Source organism: Hippocampus zosterae, chromosome 8 (genome assembly GCF_025434085.1).
Source record: "Hippocampus zosterae strain Florida chromosome 8, ASM2543408v3, whole genome shotgun sequence".
NCBI classification, from domain to species: domain Eukaryota; kingdom Metazoa; phylum Chordata; class Actinopteri; order Syngnathiformes; family Syngnathidae; genus Hippocampus; species Hippocampus zosterae.
The window spans coordinates 19,124,015-19,148,819 of NC_067458.1; the positions used below are offsets into that span (position 1 = coordinate 19,124,015).

The 24,805-nt window shown below is 44.1% G+C and overlaps 3 protein-coding genes and 1 long non-coding RNA gene across 8 annotated transcripts in view; 2 read left to right on the forward strand and 2 right to left on the reverse strand.

Annotated features, from left to right (window-relative positions):
- atf6 (activating transcription factor 6) overlaps positions 1 to 7,616 on the forward strand; it is a 30,501-nt gene extending 22,885 nt beyond the window's left edge. For 2 of the 3 annotated variants that reach the window (XM_052074781.1, XM_052074782.1), the window contains exon 16: positions 6,338 to 7,616. In XM_052074781.1, coding sequence (XP_051930741.1) covers positions 6,338 to 6,534 — 197 coding nt within the window. In that variant the 3' untranslated portion in view covers positions 6,535 to 7,616. Of the gene's footprint in view, positions 1 to 16; positions 97 to 6,337 lie in introns of all 3 variants that reach the window. The other variant, XM_052074783.1, reaches the window with a different exon arrangement.
- A 907-nt stretch (positions 7,617 to 8,523) lies between these two features.
- Positions 8,524 to 18,802, reverse strand: olfml2ba (olfactomedin-like 2Ba). Of its 2 annotated transcripts, none has more exons than XM_052074753.1 (8): positions 18,623 to 18,802; positions 16,380 to 16,643; positions 16,136 to 16,243; positions 13,854 to 14,021; positions 13,030 to 13,237; positions 11,160 to 11,993; positions 9,911 to 10,087; positions 8,524 to 9,254 (listed from the first exon to the last, which is right to left on the reverse strand). In XM_052074753.1, the coding sequence occupies exons 1-8, from the start codon at positions 18,800 to 18,802 to the stop codon at positions 8,638 to 8,640; spliced, it is 2,556 nt and encodes an 851-aa protein (XP_051930713.1). In that variant the 3' UTR covers positions 8,524 to 8,637. The 2 variants fall into 2 exon arrangements, with proteins under 2 accessions (XP_051930713.1, XP_051930714.1); XM_052074754.1 differs by having other exon boundaries at positions 16,380 to 16,572; positions 18,623 to 18,770.
- LOC127606488 (uncharacterized) lies at positions 16,515 to 21,380 on the forward strand. Its single transcript, XR_007963797.1, has 3 exons — positions 16,515 to 16,663; positions 18,704 to 19,096; positions 21,229 to 21,380. It is a non-coding gene; the product is annotated as an uncharacterized LOC127606488 (long non-coding RNA).
- On the reverse strand, positions 20,385 to 24,799 carry LOC127606429 (torsin-1A-interacting protein 2-like). 2 transcript variants are annotated; one of them, XM_052074812.1, is made up of 7 exons: positions 24,752 to 24,799; positions 24,224 to 24,325; positions 24,091 to 24,132; positions 23,564 to 23,755; positions 22,207 to 22,359; positions 21,968 to 22,123; positions 20,385 to 21,899 (listed from the first exon to the last, which is right to left on the reverse strand). In XM_052074812.1, exons 2-7 carry the CDS (start codon positions 24,297 to 24,299, stop codon positions 21,136 to 21,138), a joined length of 1,383 nt encoding a protein of 460 aa, XP_051930772.1. In that variant the 5' UTR covers positions 24,300 to 24,325; positions 24,752 to 24,799; the 3' UTR covers positions 20,385 to 21,135. The 2 variants fall into 2 exon arrangements, with proteins under 2 accessions (XP_051930772.1, XP_051930773.1); XM_052074813.1 differs by having other exon boundaries at positions 22,207 to 22,350; positions 23,558 to 23,755.
- Positions 24,800 to 24,805: the final 6 nt, after the last annotated feature.

A 24,805-nucleotide genomic window follows, 5' to 3' on the forward strand; every position in this document is an offset into this window, starting at 1 on the left:
TCATGCGTGCGCGTAGTGTGCTTTGTCTTTCAAGTCTTTTCCGCAGAGGTCTTGAAGGCAACCCGGGGTGACGGTTTTGCCTCTTGCTAGCGAGGGGTGAGGACTTTTGACACCAAGTTTAAGTTAGCACAGATGCAAGCGCAGCAGTCTCTGTTCCAGCTGCCACGAGACGAGCAACCTCAAGTGTGATGCTGACTCTTTGATATGGCGCCGCTTTCCCGCATACCGCGTGAGGAAAGTGGATTTCAAGATTTTCCCTTTTTTCCCCCCCTTAACTTCTAAATGCAACTGGGTGAGCGACACCGTTCTCTCATTGGAACTTGATTATTCCACAATGCATGCTGATTCTTTCCAGCTCTCTTTTTGAGGAATGCCTTTCGCTTCCAGTCACTAAATGGTTTTCATCTGGAGCTGGGCAAATTTAATGCGCGGTGACCTTTTGGTTAACAACCGAACGAGATCGCCTTCGATATTGCATACGCCGGTTTCGAGTAAAGTGAACTCGAATCTTTTGGCGTTTCTCTGGAGTCGGATCAACCCCGAGCCGTGACTCCTTAAAAGGACTGCGCGATGTGTTTATTTAATGAGCCGTAAAGTTTGAAAGTAGCTCAATCAAGTGGCAGTGACATGTTTGGAGGAGAGGAAAGGTTTGGGCGATGACATCATTTACAGGTGGATCAACCGCGTCAGACAGTCTATTTACGCTTGGGTACATGTGCTCTGCGGTTAGCTGCAGAGCCGTCGCTGGGGGGGGGGTTCAAGGTAAAGCGCCGGATTCAGATTTTCCTACTTTGCTAATCTAAACAGTTCATCCCCATTCAAGCGCTCGCCAGCGTGATTGATACTCTTGTCTTGTACTTACCAAATCAAATGTGCCTTTGTGCCATTTACCGGTAGACATTATACATGTACATGCAATGGCAACATTTGAGATCTAATTAAAGAGAAGTATAACCAATTCTGCCTTAAAGATAATTACAATTTGGGGAGGGGCCGGGAGGGGGAGGGGGACATTTTGGCTTCTTCCAGGGTTTGTACTTATGTCTGCCCAAATTTGAACCAGGTGTACCACGAAGGAATTGCACACTTTTGACTCCAGGGAAACCTGTACAGGGACGTATTTGTTCCAAGGCCCCCCTTCAATAATCCAAAGACCAACGGAACCATTTGTACTCCAAAGTGCCAAAAGAATTATAAGTTTTCTATTATCGAGAAAAAAAAATCATTATCACCACAAGAAATTATTTCTTTCAAAAGTAAGAAGCTGGAAAATATGCCTTTTTTTCTCTCTGAAAAATAGGACCATATTCTACCTGTTCACTCTGGGCCACCAGGGGCAATGTAATGCAAACATGCACCTAGAAACGAAGATGACAGTTCAGTAAGCTGCAGTAAAATTTGTCTTTTTTTTTTTTTTTTGCGGATGAAGAAAGTACGCTTGAGTATTGTTGTATTGTCTGTCTAGGTGTTTTGCTGCACGTTTATGTTCAAATGTCCATTAGAACAAGGCAACAGCGCTGATATCCATTAGCAGTTGGAAGAACTGTTCATCATGTGCCAGACTGTCTCGCGCTCACATTTAAAATTTCTGCTCACATGTCAAAAGGGAAAATATCGTAAATTGAGGTAGTGCTGTACTTGTCTATGTGAAAGGGCCAAAATACACTGAGAGACACCCAAAACCATTTCTGATTAAAAAATTGCTGCTGACCACTTATTGACCTATTAGCTCTTATTTTAGTTCATAGTACTTCACCCCAATGATGGTACTAATTAGTGCATTTAAATCCTTTCCCAGTTAAAAAGATGTGAGGTCATTCTCAGGTCACCCGTAAACGTTTCCTTCAGCTTTGGCGCCGGTGCGGCAGATAGCATCTTCTCGAAAATGGCTCTCCAGATTACCCGGCGACAAGCCTGCCAGACCCCCGGCCTTTATCAGGTCGTAGCAGCTCGCTGTGTCACTGCAATGTTGTGGAACACGTCCAAATGGAATCTGTCATGGAGCGAAGGAGACCATGCAGAATTGGCAGCTTCACCGTAGAGTCTGATGTCGTCTTGTGGTTGTTCCATTGTGCCCTTCAGAGCATTTGGGGTAATTTGTTGAGAAATTGAGGGTTGACAGGAAGAGGGAGCGCAAAAATAAGGGCCCTCCAACGGGATGCGATGCCTTTAGATCGTCACCCACAAATTACAGAGTCATTATTAGAATTGCCGGTTTCTTTTGAAAATAATAACAGGGTAGATGGAGTGGAGCTTGATGTCTCAAAACAAAAACACAAGTTGTCATACGGTCGAGGTAGCCGATTCACGACATCAACCTAACTGTTGCATTTTTAAGTATCAAACCGATGGATTCGGCAGTCCCCCGTGTCCAAAAATGTCTCAACCTATCGCGTGTATTTATTTTCAAAGTCGATCTACTTTAGCTCGCTGACGCAAATGCAAAGGTACATTTAGTGTCACCTACCGACTTGTCGAGTGATCATTTTATGGACTTGTGGAGCCAGAATCAGCACACAACTGGACAAACGGTCGTGCGATGGTTTCAGACATCTGTTTTTAACAAAACAGCAGTCTGAAAGTGACTCTGGAGTTTTAACCAGCGTCACGTTTCACCCAGCTCTCATCTCATTCGGAGCTGCTGCCTTTTCCTGATATGCAAGACCAGTCTGCCACTTATAACTGCGGGGGGGAGTGGGAGGTAGCCCCAGTTTATGCCACATAAAAATATTTTACAATCTTTTACTCCTCCCAAACACTTCTGAAGACACTTTTGAAGCACGTTGTTAACAGTCCACTTGAGACAACCAAGTCGTCTCTTTGTCAGGCCCATTTTCCAATAGTTCCATAGTGTTGTGGGGTCATTCCATGCCAAATCATACAATGGGTTTAACCAAGCAGATTTGGATTTTAACTCATTCAGTACCAGCCAATTATGGACCAAGTCTGAAAAGACGTTTAAAAACGTCTTTGGGAGTGAATGAGTTAATTAAACTTAGTGATTGCACACAGTGCCGAGGTGCAGAGTTCGATTCTGGCTCTGGCCTTCCTGCGTAGAGTTTGCATGTTCTTACCCATGCATGTGTAGGTTTTCTCCTGGTACTCCGGTTTCCTCACACATTCCAAAAAAACATGCGTGGCAGGTTAATGGAAAACTCTAAATTGTCCCCGGGTGTGAGTACGAGCGCAGATGGTTGTTCGTCTCTGTGTGCCCTGCGATTGGCTGGCAACCGGTTCAGGGTGTCCCCCGCTGACTGCCCGCAGACGGCTGGGATAGGCTCCAGCACGCCCCGCGACCCTTGTAAGGATAAAGAAGGATCAGAAAATTGATGGCTGGATGGAGCAGGGGTTTGAGAGCTATGGGCTGTCGAATGTGGACATTTTCGGCAACAAAGGGGCATGGCCACCTTCCAATGAATCCTCAGGAAAGTTTCAAGAAGTACTTGGTCTCAATCTTCACAGAACAGATATTGCTGCTAAGGTAATTCAACATGGATTCCAAATGTGCAATCATTTCAAAGATTGCTGCATATTTTAGGATCATGATGTTTGAAAACAAAAAGGTATAAAATCTGTTTTTGTTTGTTTATCACCTTTTGTGGTTATCGAGAGTAAGGAGTCGAAGTGTTCCCCCATATTTTCAAGGTCCGATCATGAGGAATTGATTGACGTTAAGTTTGAGATTTTGTATTGGTTCAAGCTTGATGAAAATCAACATCTGCTCGGATGATTTGGCATTGAAAAGGACCCTGTGGCAGGCTCACCACGTGTCATTATGTGAATGTGTGGTAGGTCGACTTGTGGATTTGCATATGAAGGAAATATGGCCTTAGCTGAAATCTGTGCTATCCTAAGCACATTTTCATTTGCTCGTGGATTCACCAGTGCTGTTCGCCCGTTCAGAGCAGCATCTACAAAACGGACCGACCTGAAAGCGTTATCTTACAAAGTTGCATGGAGACGAGCCGAGTGGCGCTGGCTTTTAAATAGCCATATAGCGTAACGGATCTTTCAGCTTGGATCCCATCCAAAGAGGTCTGCTAAGTGTATTTCAGTGCAGGTGCGAAGGATGAATCTCAACGGCAGATGAGGTCATCGTCAGGACGGACGTTTAATGACATGAACACCTGCGGAATCTTGCAGGCGGGAGAGGGAACTCCCCTATTGTCCTTCCTGAGGAGAACCTTGTGAAGATGCTACAAAAAGCGCTCGAGGAGTCTGATGGTTTGCAAAGGTGGCTGGAAAAATACCGCAGCTTTTAAACCGCTTGCTGCTCTGCTGATGTATTCGAAAGCCTACTACTACTAGCGGGAAGCACGTACTGGAAGGAGGACCTTGGTCTTTGGTCCCTTTTGGGGATTGGTCTTCTCACTAGCCGTCCTGCAATGAAACGATCTGCTTTTTCATTTCTATCCCCCTGAACCCGTTCATGGTTTTTATTTTTATTTTCTATTTACGCTGCAAAAGGTTATATCATGTTTGTTGTTACTGGTTTCCTCGGTCTAGCATTTAATTAGTCGCCCGTGGATCGTTTCAACGTCAGGCAGTCCAATGAGCAGCCGTCCGTATCAGGCGACCACGGCGGATGAGGCTCATGATAAGGGGGGAAAGCCACACCAAATGGAACCAATATAAAGCACTAGCGAACAATAACAAACAATTGCGGTCAGTGTCTGTTGAAGAACTGAAGGCGCTGGGGGGGGAGGATCAATCATGCCTGATACGTTCCACACGGCTGACAGTTTTGCTTTCATCATTCTGTCGGCGGAGCGTTTCTCTCCATTTCTGTACTGGGGTGACCTCACCTGAAGCATTCTGATGAATTGGACTTTATTTTCAAAGCGACATTAGGATCAATCTTCACAAATTCCTTTTGGCATAGGATTTTTACAAGCGTGCTTGGGTTTTGTGGATGTGTTTCTCCCAATGTTTAAAAAAAAAAACACATGCTTGTCAATTTCAAGATGGGTCATCCCCCCCCCCCCCCCCCCCCACTCTTGTCTTTCTCGCTGCTTTTTTCTCGCAAATATGCGTGTCCAGCTCTCGCAAGGAGCCGCTTTGTCTCTGTGCGAGGGAGAAATCCAGCGTGACTCACCTCCAGATTCCCCCATCTGTAAGCGAGCCTCCAGCTGCCTCAAATAAAAAAAAATCTCTCATACTTTTCTCAGCTGTAAAACGTGGCAAGGGTTTGACGGGAGCTGAACTGGTAAAGGAATTAAAGGAGACATGATTTGCAATTCTTTGACATATTAAAAAAATGTTTGGGACATGCTGATCGGTTAACCGTAAGGATCAAGAATCTACATTCAGTATTTGAAGTCTCATGTAACTGAAGCACTGCTCACCGCGCCGCCCTCTACGGCGCAGTGCTGCAGGGCCTTTGCGTTACTACCCAGATTAGAGCGCTATTCTCTGTCTGAATCTCACGTACGCGTTAACTGACGTGGGCAGTGATTGGTTTTTGGGGGGCGGGCTTTACCGAACTTCCTCTCGTGCCCTCACTTGTAGGAAAAGGAGAAGCACTTTTGAGCCATTTGTAGAACCCCACAACGCAGTGAACAGTGGAACACATTGATTGTGTATGTGCTGTGATGGCGCAACAACAAAAGGTGGCCATTTGTCTTCACGGCGCCGGGACACAGACTGGGAAATGTTTCAAATCAGGAGTAGTGTCGGACGGGGTATCCAATCGGAGCGGGGTTGGCAGAGTGATTTCAGAGTGCTAACAGCAAATGATTTTTGTAAAGTAAACTGCATGGACAAAAAAAAAATCTAATAATTATGGTGTCCCAATCGTCCAGAGATTTGGGACACAAGCGAACGGACATGCCATGAAGTGGTTAAGGCACAGCAATTGATGGATTGTTCACCTTTCTCCATTGTGAGACAAATAAATGTTTTCTTTCGTATGTTGGTCAAAATCTACATTGTAGAGGCGCGGTTTGCTTAAAGTCTAAATTCAGGCCACTTCCTGGTTGCCCGCTACGCAACCAAATATGGGCAAGACCCCACTGTGTTGCTCTCGTCTTTGCACCCTGTCCTTCAATGAACCCCCCCACCCCAAAATTTTTTTAAAAAAAACCTCTTGCACTTTTGTGTGTGTTTAAAAAAAAAAGTTTTATTTTCCCCTAATACATTTCAATGTGTGTGGCAGGGGTCAAACAAAAGCACGTTTTTATTGATGTTCTCTGTTGTGGATTTTTCCCTGTTATGAAATGTATCTGCTGTGATCAACAGGAGTTCATTGTTCTTGGTTTTGTCATTTTCTTCTTGATTGGCGGACCGGTACGCAAGCAACAATGTATCCCCCTTTTAATATCTTCATCTACCCTTACAGACAGCGTCATCGGCGACAAGGAATTTGAGGTGATGATGCAGATCGATTGCGAAGTGACCGACACCAGGATTCTCCACATCCGCTCGGCCACCATCCCGCCAGAGCTGCGGGTCAACCGCACGCAAAACTTGTATCAGCACTCTCAGGCAGAGGCACAGGCTGCACCTCCCGTCGGTGTGCTCATGGGGTCGGCCTAGGGCCACCGTCGATAATGACCATCGGGGGAAAAAAACCCAAAACAAAAGGCTTGAAGCCACATTCTTTATCATGGCCTGAATTCCGGATGGTAGACTCTTAAGTGGTGGGAGCTAGCTCCTTTATGTAGCTGCACTGACTTCCCCACATAACCTCAGACGTCCCACGTACAGGTAATTGCTTAGCAGCAGGGGGCTGAACAGTGAACCCTGAGTCACCCCGTCACAACACAAATGCAACATAGCAGCTCGAGCAGCACAAGTCCACTACTTGTTGCTCCTTATTTCTGGATCAAGTAAGCAAAGGAATACTATGTGAAACATTTCAATTAAAACATCTTCTTTTAAAAAGGCAAAAATCAATCTGCGGATTTGGGATTGCTACATTGACTGTCCTTTTGAATTTGTCATTTTTGCTGAAAATTCATTTTTCATGAATTATGAAGAAATATTCCAGTAGATTGCACGCAGCTACAGACAGGATGCTCAGGAAGTCATGTGTTCTCTGACATCTGACCACTATGTGTGTGTACTTGGTGTTCTTTTTTTTTTTTTTTTTTTTATACTATTGATGAAGAATCTTGTTTGTGTTTGAAAATATTTGAACAGATTTAGATGCGCGTATTTATTTCTATTGCCGTAACCTTTGACAAAATTGTACGTTTTCATCTGTGTGTCTGTATGGAAAAAGTTCATTTTTGGGGGAAAAAAATGTGAAAATATATTGCACCTTTTGTGTCGTGCACTTGCAGCCTTTGAATTTAAAACAAAGTATATCTGGTGGGGTTATGAAAAACAGTAGTTTCAGTGCAGACCTGGAATTTTCAGATCTGACTAAGAAATGCAATTAAGTAATTCATTGGTTTTTCACAGTCTGCACTAAGTAAGTGCATCTTTGTTTTGTAACAAGCTTATTTTAGCCATGTGTTTAATTTTTAAACGCTCTCTTGCTGTGTATTTCTCGCATGTGCGCGTGTCAGAAAAATATTTTGATTCCCACAGTTTCACAGCAAGCCAGTTGTAAGGACATGGATGATGTGTGTTTTGTGCATATGCTAAAATAAACACTGGATTTTCTGTATGCATATTTGATGCTTTATTTTACTCTTGGTTTTTTTTGGTGCGTTTTTCATTTTGTGTGTTTCAGTCTGTCATTGCCATCCTCTGAAGCTGAAATTACACCAGCTTTCTTTTTTGCCCAAATAGTCACCCAGACAAATGCCGTTTCGGTGTAATTTGATTGTTGCACGCAGGAGCTTTTACAAAGAACAACAACAAAAATGTATCGAAATTTTAGACTGTTCGCAAAAAATGGGAGTGGGGTGAGGGTGGAACCTTGATGTGTTTTTTTTGGGTGACATTTCGGCACTTGTTCTGAAATCCACCGGAAGTTATCGTGACATAAGGGGACTACTACGGCTTATGTTTTTCCCATCCTTATGACATTTCTTTTCCGCCAGCGTCCTGATAATCGCAGTGTTTGCATTAATCACAATTTATTATTGTTTATTTTGGTACGTTTCTACTTCCTGTTTTGGTCAGTCCATCAAAGATTGTTTACTGAGCTTTGAAAGTTGACCAAATGGAACTTAGACGTACCATGTCACATGTGGAACCTGATTTGAAGTAGTAATTTGTGTCAAGGAAGTGTGTTGACGCGATACGTTGCAACCCAGGGAGCTTTATATGTTGAGGAGCTAAATTTAGCCTGGGTCGGTAACAGAAATTCGGAGAGTCCAAGCCTCAACTTTTTGGCTATTAAAAAGTTCAAGCCAACAGGAAAAAAAGGTCCTGTTATGACCACACATGGGTAGAAAATTTGTTCTTGAGGTCAGGTTATCCGCTTTTTCATTGGCAAATGCGCCATGTCTTTTCAAAATTCCAGATTCTCTACTAAATTGACGACGGATGTGTGAGGTGCAAGGATCAGTCGATGATTTGGAATTACATGCCTGTGTGTGGCTGGCTTCACACTAGAAAATGTCGACTGACTAACGTGGGTCACTTTTTATTAACTTCAGATACAAATGGAACAAATAGCCATTACAGGCCAGTTGGACTGCTCTACAATCCATTGAAGAATTTCAATTTACTACAATTAAAGCCTTAATTGGAGTCTACGTAGGCAAACTTAATATCGTATGTAACTTGGTGTCCATTGTCCCATGCGTAGAGTACACCCTCTTTGGGGTTATAGTCAATTTGGGTTGTGTAGGTGTAATTGTTGGTGAAGGGCATTCTGGGAATCATCTGGGTGTTGGTGTGCGTGTCAAAGGCGTATTCCAAGTTGGCCTCCTTTTGGTTGTAGCTGTCAACAGCGTACAATACGCCGCATACAATGAAGCAGTTCCCGTAGTGGCTTCTCCTTAGCCCGGTTCTCCACGTGGTCTCCCTTTGCATGCTGAGGTCCACCGGGTTCAGGCGGCTGAGGACAACCACTTCGTGTAAGAAGCCCTCATCGTCCATCGCCGGGTAGATGATCCACAGGCCGCTCTCGTCTAAAGCAAAGTCGATGTCTGAGTGACTTCGCCACTCCCACGCCGCCGTTGACTCTTCCATCACAGCATCGTGAAGCATGGTCCAGGCGGCCACGTAGCGGTGCTGCAGATCAAATTTGATGATGTCTCGGGAGAAGGCGCGGTTGAAGAAGAAGGCGCCGTCGTACACCACGTGACCGGTGCCGATCCAGTTGTAAGGAAGCTTGTAGGAGTTTGTAAAACGGCCTGGAGAGAGACAAAACATGAGCTATTTTGAGGAGGTGGTAAATATCGGAGTTTGTGGTGGCTGGGGCAAAAAAAAAAGCTTGGCAATTGAGCATCGCCCATTGGCCAAGGATACCTGGCTTGAGTTGCTCAACTGGGGTGGTTCCCTAGTAGGAGCTTGTCAAAATACAAGCCTGGAATGATCCCAAAATGGTTGCTTCAAACCAAAATGGCTGATTTTCCATTCAATTTTGTACACGGGTTTGTGCGCCTTTTATTTTGTCCTGATATGATCAATTTCATGGTTGTTGGTGAAACTGCGGTGGTGGTGGGGGGGGGGGGGGGGTTGTTTTCGGGACCTCTCATTGCATAAATTGTTGCGATCTTCTGTCTGTTGAGCATCTACCCTATGAATTTTATCATTTTTAACTTTTATCATCATTCGAATAAGAAGTACACAATTAACCCATCTGGTGCCTTAGGAGTTGTTGAAATCGTCTGGAAAAGATCGGAAACAGCCAATCAATAGGAATTGACAAAGCAGCCATGAAACACGGACATTGTAGGAATTGATAAAACAATTAAGAAAGGATACAAAATAATTGGTGGTTTTTGTGAACAATAAGAAGGAATGAGAGCAATCAATAGCTCAGGGTCAACAACAAAAAACCCTTTACCTTTTTTGAAAACCTCCATGTTCTGAAATTCCAGGAGGTTGTTTCCGTAATAGAAGTTGGTGACATAAATCCGATCTTTGTCTGACTTGGGATCCTTCATCCAGGCCCCTTCGGTCTTGCCGTACTTGTTATGAGTCACTGGATAGGAGATGGTTGCCAGGGTGTCCTTACATTCCTCTGCAACAGACCCCCCGAGTGTTATGAGTGAGGATTTAGAAGAGCATCAACATCGTCCGGACCCACCTCTAAGAGTCTGAAAAGAATTACCCTAACAGGCTTTTATTTGATCCAGCCTCGTGCACGCAAAGGTTACAACGTTGGCACAGAACAGTCCAAATAATAATACCCTATTGCAGGGGTCCCCAACCCCGGTACCGGCCCGTAGGTGTTTTGGTGCCGGGTCGCAAAGAAAGAATATAATAAATAACTTACATTCCAACAAGTTACTTTTTATTTATTTCGGAATCTGAAATATGTTTTATTTTGAAAATTAACCGGATTCTCTGTTACATCCGTCTACAGTATACTGACACGGGTCAAGGCGCGCTTCTTAGTCACGTGATAAGATACCGCTAAAATCAAACCCAGGTGCTAGCAAAATGATTAAAAAACAAACGTCTTTGGGAAGCGGAAAGGCGCAGCCATGAGACAGAAGAAGAGCCTACGACCTTCAAGAAGAAGAAGGCGCCATTTAATAGACAGTATCAGGAGTCCTACTTAAAATACTAATTCATCTCATGAGGAGACTCCATCGCACTAAGCCCATTCTGCATGATATGCGGCGATGGTGAGTCCTATTTTTCATGCACTTATTTATTTGGGGTGTACCTTATTTTGAAGTCATGTTTCAACATTACCATTGTGATCCCTGAAAATATTGTCTGACGTTAAACTGGTCCGTGGCCCGCTGCCCTATTGTACTATTCTAAGACTTTTGCGTCTTTTAACGGTGTGGGTTTCGACCTCTTTTGTCCGGACCTCAGTCAAAGAAGTCCGTTGGTGAGACAAAAGCTATTGACCCAATTACCACTGGCATTTGTTGTTGTATGAGGCCCGAGCCAAGGGGAGGCTCTTAACATTTGGTGCGGATCATACATTTGTTTTTGTCTTCTTCAGTAGTCGACTGGTCTATTCTTCTGCAATTCATCAGTAATTAACCCTTTCATTCATCCTGCTAAGCCGATAACATGATAAGGCGTCCACCGTAGTGGCCGCTGTGTGAATTAGGAGGGCAATGACTCTCGTTTACCGGGTTTTCTTGTCGTTGCTCCCTCTTGCCTTTGCATGATGTCATCAAACGCCAAATCCTCCTCTTCCTCCTCCCAGCTGATCTTGTACCTGCGTTTTACTGTACGAGCCCGGCTGGGAGCCGTCGTGGTTGTAGCAGTTGTCGTCGTACTGGTCTCGGTAGTGGTCTCGGTAGTGGTCTCGGTCGTGGCCGGAGGAGAAGTCGTCGCGGGTGTGGTGACAGGTGGGGAAGTGTCCGTAGGACTTTCTGTCGAAGACACTGGAAGCTCGGTTGGTACAGTGGCTTGTGATGTTATGGGGGCCACCTGAGTGGCTGTAGTTATTGGAGTGTTGGTGGTGTAGGTCCAAGTGGTGGTCGCATCCATGGCGGTGGAAGTTGGTGCCTCTGTGGTACTTGTAGTAATTGCCTTATCGTGGGAGTGGGTTGCTGTGGTCATCTCCTCGGTTGTTACATCTGGGGCGGTGTCTGTTCTCAGAGTCCCCTGGCTGATGTCCGAAGGAACGGATTGAGACGCAGAGTTCACTGTGGTGGGGTTCTTTGAGGTCGTGTAGGGCGCAAACGTGACTTTGACTGTCGTGTTTATGTCACTCTCAACTGCAGTGGATACAGATGGTGCGTCGATGTCTTGGATCTCTTCGCTTAGAATGTTTGTCAGTGTAGTAGACTGGCTGACTTTGTTGGAACTGTGAAAGAGGCCAGGCGTCACTTGGCGGAATGACTTGGTGTCTGCCCTCTCCCTGGAACGAGGACGAGGACGAGGTTTGTGCTGAAGAAGATTCTCCTCAATGAAGAGGTCGATTGGACCATCGCCACTGAATCCATGATACTCAAAATCTGCAGATGAAGACGTTTAGGTGAAAGGCAGCTGAGGCCAACATTAAGCATTTGTGGTCATGTCTCTATGTACAAATGTAATGCTAAGTCATTATTACACCCGCTTAGAGTGAGAGGTATTGTTTGGTACCGTATTTCACGCACTATAAGGTAGGTCGGAGTTTAAGGCGCACCTCAATGAACGGCCTATTTTAAAACTGTTTTCATATATACGGCGCACCGCATTATCGGGCGCATAGAATAGAAGCTACAATAGTGGCTGCGGTTGCATTATGCAGCCACTAGATGGAGCTATATCAAAGGGAATACAATACAATACAATACAGCTTTATTTATATAGAGCCTTCGCAACCACTGCAGCTGATACTACGTCCAAGAAATCTGAATATTGATCTATATATAAGGCGTATCGGATTATAAGGTCCACTGTCGGCTTTTCAGAAAATGCTTTGAGGTGCGCCTTATAGTCCGGGAAATAAGGTAGTTAGTGGATTACGTAAAAACGGTGGTTACATTTTGTGATAGCATCCCACATTTGCATCGTGCTTGAATCGCAATGTGATTTGTCCCCCCCCCCAATGCAGATGGCTGATTGTCATCAGTCTTATCCGAACGTCATTGTCCGTGAACCAGAATATTGCCTGCTAACTATCAAATTGAAAAAATACACTGTATATATCTGTAGCGCGCCCCCGCCCCCCAACCCCAGAAAATCAATTCTGTCAAAGAAATGTATGTTCTCTTTGTAGTCACGATAGAACCCTTTTCCTGGCCTAGTTAGCAAACGGTAGGATTAGCAGGATGGTACTCTCGCATATTTGACCATAAAAGTAGAAGTAGACTGACTGACGGTAAGACACTAGAGACGGAGACCCCACATATTTTTAGTTTGACTTCTCCAGAAAGGTTGTTCATTGCCAGCAGCTGTTTGGGCCGCTCATTGCAAAAAAAAAAAAAAACGGCTGGATAAATACTCCGGATCCCGTTGCTGGAAGACCTTGGCCTTGGCTCTAGTCTGACCGTCGGTGGCACTCACCGTTCTCTTCATGCTCCCTGTCGTCCGTGGCCAATGGTTCTGGCTCAGACTTGTAAAAAGTCACTCCTCTGATAATCATCCCGTTCAGAGCAGTCTTGGAAACCTCCTTTTTGGCCCCCTTTTTGCCACCCGCGTGCGGTTTCACCTTGGTGACCTGAGCCGAACCGTCGGACAGAGTTCCGGCAATAAACTTCTCCCCGTCCTTTTCCTGTTTGTGGACAGAGGAACAACTTCACAAGCATCGAGTGAAATGAAACCTTGTGGAAAAAAAATATTTATTTGTAGCAAGGGTTGGTGGTCTCAATGTAACTCTGTGAGCTCGACTTGGTGAAAATGATTAGAAAATAAGATCATAGCGACAGAATTTGTTTTTGTTTATGAACAGTCAGGTTTTGCCAGTGTCGTGTAGCTTTGTGGATTTATTGGGGGATGCACAGCTTTTTCAAAGTGACTCCCTAGTTTATGTGTTGGACTCAACAAAAGGCACATCTTGTTGCCACGTTCACATCCTCGCGTTAGATTTGTTCCATGGCGTTTCAGTTTTCATCAATAACCTTGCGTAATGCCCTTGAGAAAGCATACCAGCATGGTGATTCGACTTTAGGGAAGAAGCCCACCCAACATTTCTGGAGAGGATCGCCATTTCACTCCGATGCCGTCATGGGGTCATCGGTGCTACAGTCACCCGGCCTCCTCTTATCAATTTCATATATTCTCAACATATTCTCTCTTGAATTCAAAGAACTACAAGCATGAAAGCGGTTTTCTTACTTTTTGGAACATCAGCTGTTCACTTGGTTATGTGTCCGAGTCGTCAGGTTTACCTTTGCTTTTTGAGACGTGTCTGGTACGCCGAGTTTCTCTCCACTCTGATCACTTTGGCGGTGTGAAGGTGAGTGTGGCACCGCGGTCCGATTTTGAGCATCATCTGTCGGCTTTGGTGGGTTTGGGTGGGACTTGGCCTCATCTTTGGTCTCTTTTAAGGCCATCACCTTGACGCAGTCAGAGACAAATGTGATTATAATATGTGATTAAACATATTTGCGAAATGAGAAAATGAATCCGGGATCGTGGAATATTGTTAAACAAAAATAATTGAAATTAAAGAATATTTGAGAGGCTGAAATCTGAGGATTTGAACAATTTTAAGCCAAACGATGACTCTCAATAATGCATCAATTACCAATGGTTGATTTATTAATTGTCAATTATCGATTCGTTTTGACATATTTAGTCACAATAATATCATAAATATGTCGCTGCTCAACCAAAAGTATGCATAGGATCTTTTTTTTTTTTTGGTCTCACCTGAATAAATCAACAAAAATGTGTTTGTGTTCTGGGTTCAGGTAAAGAATTTAAAACAGTTTTTGATCTTTTGTTGGACTCTGCGAAATATAACATGCATATAAATAAGTATTATTTTTGTAATATAAATTACATCGAAGAAGCAAACGACCGGTTCAGGCTATTTCATGTCATCAGACAATAATGGTGAAGCAACATGTGGCTCATTATTTTCTACAACTCTGCTCCGAGTAACCGGGAAAAAATAGTTTGTTAACCTGCGGCTCAATGCTTTGTGGAAATGTGACAGCAGTCGCCATATAATACTGGATATACTCCAGACCAGGGGTCGTCAACCTGCGGCTCTGGAGCCGTATGTGGCTCTTTACTGCCGCCCTAGTGGCTCCCTGGAGCTTTTTCCAAAATGTTTGAAAATGGAAAAAGATGGGGGAGGGAAATATATTTTTAGTTTGAACGTTTCAAGGTCATCTTTATTGTCAAATATGCCTACATATGACATGCAGCACAGATGACAGGCAGCCCTGCTCTAGATGATGTCCACTATCAATACTGCAAGTGTAAATGGAGGCCCGTCTTCCCCCAGGTTTTCCCATGCAAAAAAAAAAGTCTCCAAAGGCCACGTCGTGCGGGGAAAAGCACATCTATTTTCAGTGCCTAACAATGGTCAGTCAGCCAGCGAGTGGAAGATAAAGTCAACTTTTACGCACTGCGAAAGCACATGGCTGACGTGAGCCAGTTATCCTCCTTTCGTTTATTTTTATTTTTTTCTCGCCTCCGCTGTGAGGCGACGACGCCGTAATTTGTCCCGGCCATGATTACAATTGGGATTTATTTTCAGGATATGGAGTCGGGAGACAGAGACCGCCACATTCTTCTGGGACTTTTATGCTTTCTGATGCAACCCAACTTGAATAACAGTGTCGTTATTATTGTCACAATATTTTGTCCCTCTATCACAACCTCCGCCATGTTGGAGAGACGACATGGTACGCCAGTAATCATACTAAGGATTGTTTTATGGTCATTTTCTGGTGAGGCGCTTTGGACATAAGTATCGGGACACCTAGGGAAATCGTTCACATCTTCAACTGACCAAAATATGGTTCTTTTTGCATGGATGAGTTGTCAGTCAAGACTGAAACGCAGGTAGTCACCGAAGCCAGTCAAATAAATTGGCCGACAAATCTTTCCAACTTTTCCAACCGCTCCATAACTAAAAAGGCAACTTGGGTCCACGATGACAATATCCACCATCTTCGCTCATCACCGCGGTTGTAGCTGTCTGGGAGAAGACTGCAAAATGCTTGTCGAAATCATTCGTGCCTCAAGCTGTGGCCATTTTAAAATGGCGACACACTTAAATCACTCTTGACCAGGCCTTTGAACGCTGCGGTCAGTGCATGACGTACTCCGCATTGAATAGTCAACAAATGCTTTCCACATTGTAGAATCTGACTATTGTCGCGTTGCTCTTTGTAAGAACCTGTGAGCGAATCCTGACCCGAACCAAAATCAAAACCATCAAAAACCTCTCCCAAGTCCACCGTCAGTGACCACTGACCTAAAAAATATCCACATAGATATTTCACAAGCCTGTAAAAAGCCTGTAATAAGTTCCAGAGCATAGAGGGCCTTGACTCTCTATTTTCTTCCATTGTCACTTCCCCCGTCGGTGTAACGACCAGGTGTCCCGATACTTTTGTCCTCGCGTCTATTCGGGCTCAGCCGAAGCTTCCTATCTACTGCCCGTCCGATAGTCATAACACAACACGGATCCTTCGCCGCCGTCATCTGGTACCTTTTCAATGTGTGTCACACGGTCCACCAGATTGCTGATGATGGTGTGCAGCTTGGGCAGATCCATCCCATAATAGGAACCCTCCAGAAGCTCAAGGACGGTGGCCAACTAAAACGGTCAAGTGGACTCGGTCAAAAATGGTGAAGACCAACTGGAGACAAGAGTGCCAATCAAGCTCCGCAATGATCCTTTGATTTTTTTTTTTTTTTTTTTTTTTTTTCCCCCCGCTGGATTGACGCTTCACCTTGACATCATCTTTCGCAGCTTCCCTAAGCTTTTTCAGCCTGAGCTCTCCTTCGCAGGGGTTGACTGCAGACGGAGGAGCGACGCAGGCGCACTTACACTCCGGACCGGACGTGATGGTCTCCACCGTGTACGAGTCGTGCGCCGTTGCGCTGCCCTCTTCTATCCGCCGGCAGGCGCTCCTGCTCAGGGGTCTGACAACACATTGACACCGACAGTCAGAGCCTTCCGAGAGGGCTTTCACTTTGTCATAATCACCCAGCAGCTACAAAGAAGAAAAGGACGGTATGTATTTTTCCACCACGCTCAAAATTTTTCACACAAAATGTTTGTCAGGCGTCCACGCACCATACAGTTACATCCAGAAGGATTTTTTTTTCTTGGCCTTTATACACCAACATTGCAATGGATTAAAAATAAAACGGTCAGAAAGTACATCAGTATGTCAGTTTACTGTCAGCTTTCATTCGGTCGGGTTTTTCTTTGAAATGCCATTCATTGTAGAACATCTCACCTCGATAAATCTCCCTGACTCAGCTCAACGAATCCGCAAACATAAAATTTTAAATGATGAAGCATATAATGCAGAGTTTTGTATGGAGCTGAAGAAATGTTTTTGATAAAGAACATTTCAGAAGGTCGAGCAGTGTGCAGTGCGAGGTTATTTCTAAGCACGGGACCAGCAACAGAATCAAATCTTCGTCTCGCTAAGTTTCCCTTTAGACCTTGATTTCGCCGGAAGAAACTCAGCAGGAGTAGGGATTATACTACTCGGTAAGGCGGGGTGAGACCATTTCAAGATTTAAAAATGAATGAAGTCAAGAAACGGAGTTATATGCTCCCTCTTTTCATCAAGCTTCTCATCAAGCGCCTTCAGCTGGTACAGAATGCCGCTGCTCGCCTCTTGACTGGTACTCGTAAGAGGGAGCATATAACTCCTACTTTGGCATCCCTTCACTGGCTCCCCATTCATTTTAGAATTATTTTTAAGATCCTCCTCTTTGTTCTCTGAATCTCTGAATAATCTCGCGCCACCTTACCTCTCTGAGCTCATACGCCCCTACACCCCTGCCCGGCGCCTCAGGTCTGTGGACCAGTCTTTGCTAGACGTACCAAGAACTAAACTGAGGCTCAGAGGGGATCGAGCCTTTTCTGTTGCTGGTCCATCTCTCTGGAATGACCTCCCACTGAACATTCGGCAAGCCTCCTCGCTGCCCATCTTTAAAGCCCTCCTCAAAACTCACTTGTATTCTTTGGCGTTTGACTCAGCATGACTTAGATTTGCTCTTGATTTTACTGCTTGGTGCTTTCTACCGCCTTATTACTTATTACTTATTACTGATTCGTCTTACTGTTTATTGTATATGTTAAATCGCTCCATGTACAGCACTTTGTATGCAGCGATGGCTGTTTGAAAGTGCTCTATAAATACTGTTGACTTGACTTGACTTGACTTGACTCTTTTGTGTTACAGTTAAGAGGTGAGGAACAGCACTTTGAACCAACTGGAGAAATTTGAAGTGGAGCTGGCTACCAAAGAGGGAAAGTTGTTCTTTGGATATTAAATATATCCTCCGTGAGACCAATCCGGGAACTTTTTTTGACCCACCTCACACAGGCGCCGGAATTCGCACAATTTTTTTTTGTTCGCTATACCTCACGATCCATCTCGTTACTTCTCGGAGGCATTTCGATCATCAATAAACACGGGTGAGCGTGTTCCATTAGCAGCCGGACAGGCTGACCTATAGTGTTTGACACTTGATGTGGTATGCTTTGGATTACAAACTCTTCCTTTGCTTAATTGCCAATACTTTGCATCGTTGTGATGGTTTCTCTTAGATTTCTGTTTTGTGTCTTGATTTGATTCTTGGATGTTACCGGCGGCCATCTTGAAGGTGTCGCTAGATTGGACGTTTGCGATTGAGATCTTAATTGGACTTTATATCGGTATCTCCAGTCAGCTATCGACCGAATTGCATCTACTTGGCTATGTATCAAGGGAAAGGAACATCTTGTCAATACTGCCCCTGAAAAGGCTGCTTGAAATGAGTGTTACAGTAATTACTTTAAATGAAAAAGAACCCCCTGACCCCAAAAAAGCTGATGACTTCCTGAACATGCCGTGTCACATATCAATCATATATTGACTGTTCCATTTTAAAATCCATTGCGGTGGTATATAAAGCCAAAAATCCATCTGGACCGAACTGTATGATGCATCATCATGAGTGCACACGTTACCTCGGAGAGAGTGTTTTGTCCGTCATGTGTCATCTCCTGCAGCTTGTTGGCACTTTGCCCTGTCGCCGTGTCATTTTGCAGCCCAGAGTCTGCAGCAGCCAGGATCTTTGGCGGCACTGCGACTCCGCACGCAACAAGCGCACAGTGCGCCAAGATCACGACGACGCACCACTTAAACATGCTGCCAGTACTGTAGTCCTTCTGGATGGCGATGAGAGAGAGGAAGGAGAGAGGGGGGAAAAAAATCAAAATTGGAGAATGTTGAAATTAACAGCTGAGAAAAGTCCTTGGGCTCCTCATGGCGGGTCCAGACTCTTGGAGATGAGGCTCTAAGAGGCCATGATGTCAATGAACTGATGGAGAGTGGAAGCAGGGTGAGTGTGCGTGTGAAAGTTGTGTGAGTGGAGACAGGAGGCGGGCCTTGATAGAAGGAGTGAGGAGGAGTTCCATTCGCAATGCAACTGCATCGGGAAAGTAAGTCTCCGTCAATACGTGTATGTCACGCCACTGCATTCAAAATATTCAGAAAAAGCTTCCATTAGGATGCAGTGCATATCGATTGTCGCTTTTAAACGATTGTATAGTTTTCACCCCTCGGGTCGTATTGGATCTCATGCCAAATTGTGGGTGTGCCTAATGTAGTGGCCGGTCAGTGTCTGTGACGTCAAAACGGCAGCCTGTTGCGCCGTTAATCGTTTCAAGCAGTGGTTTGGCAAAGTGTGGCCTGTCCAGCAGTCATTGCGTTAATTTTGCGAATGTATCCTAACATTTGTTCGTATGCATTTATTCGTTTGTATTTTTTTTAAACTATGTAAATAATTTGCTGGTTGATTTATCGTTAATTATACATATGATAACCCAATTTACATCTACATTTCTCATTTGATGAAATGTTGATTATCATTAAATCAATTACATATGGTATGGTAAAAATAGAATGAATTGATTTATTAAAAGATTTAAATGGTTGCATTTATTGTAAACGCCAAATTATTGTTTTAGTAAATGAACTGCTGCGTTAAGTTTGTGAATTGATCTTCCCAAATTCATTTCAAACGTTTTAAAATCTATTCTCATTAATTTGTAAGTATTCAAAAATATGTATAAATGAAAAAAATATGCATTTCATGTTTGTTAAAAAATATAATTGTAATTATAATCAGCATACAAATATTCTTTACAAAACTGAGTTGCATTAATTTGTAAATTCCTAAAAGTACGTTAAATCCTTTTTTGGTTAAATTCATGACATAATTTAACAATTGCATTAATTAAAAAGCTGAAATTACTTTGTAAGAATATTACTCAACCAGGTCTGTCAAATTATTACTGTATATGTTTTATGTTCAATAAACAAACAAACCAAACCAAAATAACAGTGTACATTATTTTACTACCAACCCCCCCCCCCCCCAGATGCGTTATTTTAGCTAATTCTTCCAATAATTTTAAGCATAACATTATTTTGAAACATTTAACTTGTGAAGTAATGAATTGGCTTATTCGAAATACAAAAATAAGATTTGCATCACATGAACAATGTTGACAATTGAAAAATAATTATTTTACTGTCACATTCACGTTTCAACTTTTTTTTCCTTCATCATTTCTCAAAAATGTATGACCTCGCCTGACTGTTAGAGACTAAAAAAATTAAACGTCACACTGGAACGCTCAGGTTTGCCCAACTTCACTTTTGACTATGGCGTTGCTAAATGCTGCCCTCTATAGGGCACTCGCTTACACTGCAATGAAACGAGTCGGCCTCAGAATTGTCTTTATTCGATTGAAGGCACGTGTACAGTATGAATCAGTCGTGTACTTTCTTCCTGAAAAGTATGACGGTGGAAGTGCGATGTAAGGCACACTATAGTGTAGTGCGACAGGAATTGCAGAAAACAAACACTCGCTTCAAATAGTGTTGTGTCTCGAGATGCAAAAAGCAGTTAGTGGTCAGAGAATCAAACATGGACATAAAAAAAAGTAATAATCTCTTTAAAATTGGTAAACCAATAACCATTAATTTTGCTATTGTGAGCTGTGACTTAATTTAGTTCTACGTTTGCATTATATATTAAATGTCTGGATTTTGTAAAACTATTTTATGTACAGGATTACACTGCTTAAATTACACGATTTAAATTTATTTTCAAACCATACAGAATCAAACCAACGTCTACACTAGAACCAGTCGCGTTTTTTATTGTTACGTGGATAGTTATTTTTTTCAGAGCAGTTTGGTTGGCTTTTATGAAGCGAGGCAACATATACAACAGATTTTCATGATTTAAAATATACATATGTGTATGTTTTTACATTTTTAAAACATTGATTTATTTTTAAAAAAAAGTCCTTCATTTCATTAGTAACACATGCGGGTTGATACGCAAGAGTTGGTCAACGTTGGTGGAGCTGCGCTCAACTGGACTTGATCACCGTCCAACAACTGTTCAGCAAATCTGTCGAAATTCCGCCACCAACCTCAAAGAGACAGTCAAAGATAATCCGAATGGTCACGAGCAGCTTTCATGCTCCGTCCACGCCTCCGTGGCAACAGGAAGGATGAGGTGCGAAATGCGGCTCCACAGTCCGCTGTACTTGTCCAGGTCCATCCTGTCGAAGGCCAGAGGACGGCCGTGCGAGAGGAATTTCCTCTGGAGGTGGTCGTCTACCATCTCCTCCACGGCGCTCAAAGAAGTCCCGGCTGGTATCTCCTCCTCTCCCTCCAGCAGCACGGTGAAGATGAGGAAGGTCTTCTTGTACGCCGCGTTCTCGTGGTCGCAGTAGCGATAGAAGATGAGGGTGGAGCCCGGGGGCAGCTGCTCGAAGCGGTGAATCACCGCCACGGGTTTGTCCTCTTCAAAGGCGACCTGCAGCTGGCCGTCGATGTCCAGCTTCACCTGGTCGCTATCCTGTCCGACTTTGCTGGCGCCGTCGATGTGCAGCACGGAGGCGTTGAGGGCGGAGGAGAAGGCGGAGGCCAGGTCGCGGGCCAGGCATCGCAACGTCCGGCGGCCCGCGACCCCCGCCGTCAGGATCAGACTGACGGGCTCGCTGGGCCGTTGCGTCAGGAGGTGCCTCTTCAGGTGGATCCGGCTGCGGAGCCACAGCTCGGGGCGCTGGTGAGGGAAGCGAGTCTCGACTTTTTCCAGCTGCCTGAGGAAGATGTCGATCGGCGGCGTGTTGCTAGGAGGCGGAGGCTCGGGCCGGAGAACACGCTGCACCAAGATGGCGACGAGTGCCAATACTATTCCGACGCCAATCAGGTATCTTCTCACTGTACGGAGATTTAAGATTTATTTATTTAGAATAAATAGAGAAAATGGGGGAATGACTTTGAGGTACCTCCAGGTATTCCAGTAACTCCTAAAACGGGCGTTTCCTGAGTGGCGGGGCCGATGGTCTCCACTTTAGTCCTCAGTTCATGCCTCGGCTTCTCCGTTGAGACTTTCCGCGGTATCTGCGCGGTCTCTTTTCCCTCAGGATCCCAAATTCTCGATTCTGATCAACAAGCAGTATGACCAACACCGGTTGGTGAATACTGACATCTATAAAACGTGAGGTATCGAATGTGTTGTCCGCACCTTCTAGATCATTGCGATTTGTGTCGTTAAGGACCAAAAGGTCTTCCTGGAGACTGCCTTTCGGACCATCTACATGATCGGGGATGGCATCGCCCTCTGTTGCTGGTGCGGTGTCTTCCAGTGCTTCCTCACCCCCTGGTTGGTCTTCCCCAGCTACAACAGAGAGAATTTTAAATAAGCGCAGTGGCAGTTTAATTTATAATTATTATTATTTTATTTTTTTTCCAAGATGGCGCCCGAGTAGGCAGCCTTCGGCAAGTGCTCTTCAAGAGCCTTACTTTTTTGTTCTTTTTTTCGTGTTTTTGTCTTTTGTTTTGTCACATGTTGTTTGTTGCTTCATCGTGTGGACCTGCAGTCCATATCAGGTCTTCATATGCGCTGATATAGACTTCAGCGCTTTTTGGCCACGATATTCGTCAAAGGAGAAAGTATCTGTGCTTGGTGGTTGCGCCTTCTCGGCAGCACGCCTGTACCAGCACAGATTTTGATTGGGAGGAATGTTGGCGTCATTGACTGTCAGTGCTGGACAGACCTGGGGCGCTTGTGTTTTTTGCGCCAGTAATGGGCAGCATTTTTCACAACCCCGATTTGTTCAGTGGCTATGTCAGCGCTGTTGGACAGTTGGCGTTGGTGCGGCTGGACGGATGGCCGCTGAAGTTGAGGATGAGGAGAGGAGCGTTGGCGAAGAGCGCCGATACGTATTTTGAACCGTGAGTCGCCGCTTGGAATTGAAATGGATTTCCATGGGACAGGAGAAGTGAACCAATCTCTTTTTTCGTCAATGGATGCTACAGCTTCTTGTTGACTTTGAAACTTAACTTGTAGCCGACGTGTGCACATTTTGAGCATGACGTCTCTGATCCACTGGTTAAAGGACACTTTGATTCTCTCCTTTTTTATCTCAAACTGCTTCAAACAACAAAGCGTGTGATGGAAAAGTGGTTAGAACTGCATGACTGTCCGTGTTTTATGTTATGTGTTGTGTTTATTATTTTACTTTATGTTAACTGTTTTGTAAAGCGCTTTGTTATAGCTGACGCTGTTGTGAAAGCGCTATATAAATCAGCATGTATTGTATTGTTTTGTTTTGGGGGGGTTTAGCATTAATCTAGTGGACTTTTGTAATGCAGAGTGATGTCATTTTTTGTTTTAACTTTTAACACTCTTTGTTCTATATTTAATTTGACAGACAAGGTCAACCAAGAGTGGGAAGAGTTTTTAAAGCCTCTTTTCTGAAGGACTGTTCATAATCCCATCGACGGTTGGTGCTTCTCAAATTTCGTCAGATCACTCCGGACTCGAGGTGACGCTGCGTGCTCAATGAAACAGGTTATCGTTCAAGGCAGGAAACGCTCACCGGCAGAGTAGTCTTCTTTCCTTGTTGGGTCCTCATTGCTCTGTGAGCCTGCGGAACCGTGGTCAGACTCATCGATATATCCATCGGGGTCAAGCGCGGGTGCGGCGCCGTTCTCCACATTTGGCTTGTCCAACTCGCCTCGACTCCACCCATCAGTCAGAATGACAGAGTTCTCCTCAGGCTGATCACCTTCTGCAGCACAAACAAGGTGGCCATATGACCGAATACCTGTCCCATAACCCCAAGGGGGAAAAAAAAGCACTGGGCTGCCAATGATTATAATGACAACATTCAGCTAAATTGTGAGTTGTATTCCGGGTCATTTTGTTCTTATTTGTTTCTATGACAGTCCACCAGAACATCGTCTCACATGAAAGCAGTCCACAGAGTAACCAAAAACAAAAAGTTGGAGACTGATGATTTAAAGTATGATTTTTTTTTTCATTGGCACGGGGGTACCAGTGATGGTGACGAGGTTGAAGTCAGAGGTTGAAGATTGTTGACAATAAAACCTCAGCCAGTTTTACCTGAACAATATTGCTGCCTTGTGATCCTCTCATCTGTAGCCTCTTCCCTGATAACTGACAATATGACACATTGGGATTACAGTTAAACACAGTACCATTGAAAATTTTCAGCACCCACAGTGCAATGCATTACCTGCTGCTCCTGCTTCTTCTTCTTCTTGTTGGAGATGGAAATCTCGGTTTGGTGGGTCTTCCATAACTAGTTCCATAACTCAAACGGGCCCGATAAGTAGTCCTTGGTAACGTAAAAACGGACAAAGGCGTGTCATGTTACGACAACAACTTGCACATTGATCCACCTTGGACAACTGCTCCTTTAAGTGTCCAGAGTCCAAAACGATTTATCCAAACGTGTTGCGTACACTCTCACCACTAAATCACACATAGATTTATAATGAAGTAAAGTTGGGGATAGTAAAACCTTACGTAAAATGTCTGCAAACAAGAGAAAATTTTAAGTAGAGTTGAATTATGTCACCAACACAAGCAAGATCCGAAAACGTGTGAGAACGAAATTAAAATGTTGAAAGACAGTTAATTAGCACATTAGCAAGGATATGCTAGCACAGCTGCAATGTGAACCAAGCCACTTTGCTGTGGAAAACTGAAAAGCATGAGCGCACAAGGGCTTAAATACAAGGTAGATCAATTTGAAACTCACCCCAATCACATTATCAAGAACTACAGCCGGCAACTTAATCCTGATGTGGCGTTT

Bases quoted from the DNA above. Each gene is read 5' to 3' on its own strand.
- olfml2ba (XM_052074753.1), bottom strand. From the start codon at position 18,802: ATGTTTAAGTGGTGCGTCGTCGTGATCTTGGCGCACTGTGCGCTTGTT. The intron at 14,022-16,135 runs GTACCAGATGAC...GACTGCGTCAAG, and splicing joins GTGTGACACACATTGAAAAG to GTGATGGCCTTAAAAGAGAC. The intron at 11,994-13,029 runs GTGAGTGCCACC...CTTCATCTGCAG, and splicing joins CAGGGAGCATGAAGAGAACG to ATTTTGAGTATCATGGATTC.
- LOC127606429 (XM_052074812.1), bottom strand. From the start codon at position 24,299: ATGGAACTAGTTATGGAAGACCCACCAAACCGAGATTTCCATCTCCAA. The intron at 22,124-22,206 runs GTGCGGACAACA...CTTGTTGATCAG, and splicing joins AAATCGCAATGATCTAGAAG to AATCGAGAATTTGGGATCCT. The intron at 21,900-21,967 runs GTACCTCAAAGT...ATCTCCGTACAG, and splicing joins AGTTACTGGAATACCTGGAG to TGAGAAGATACCTGATTGGC.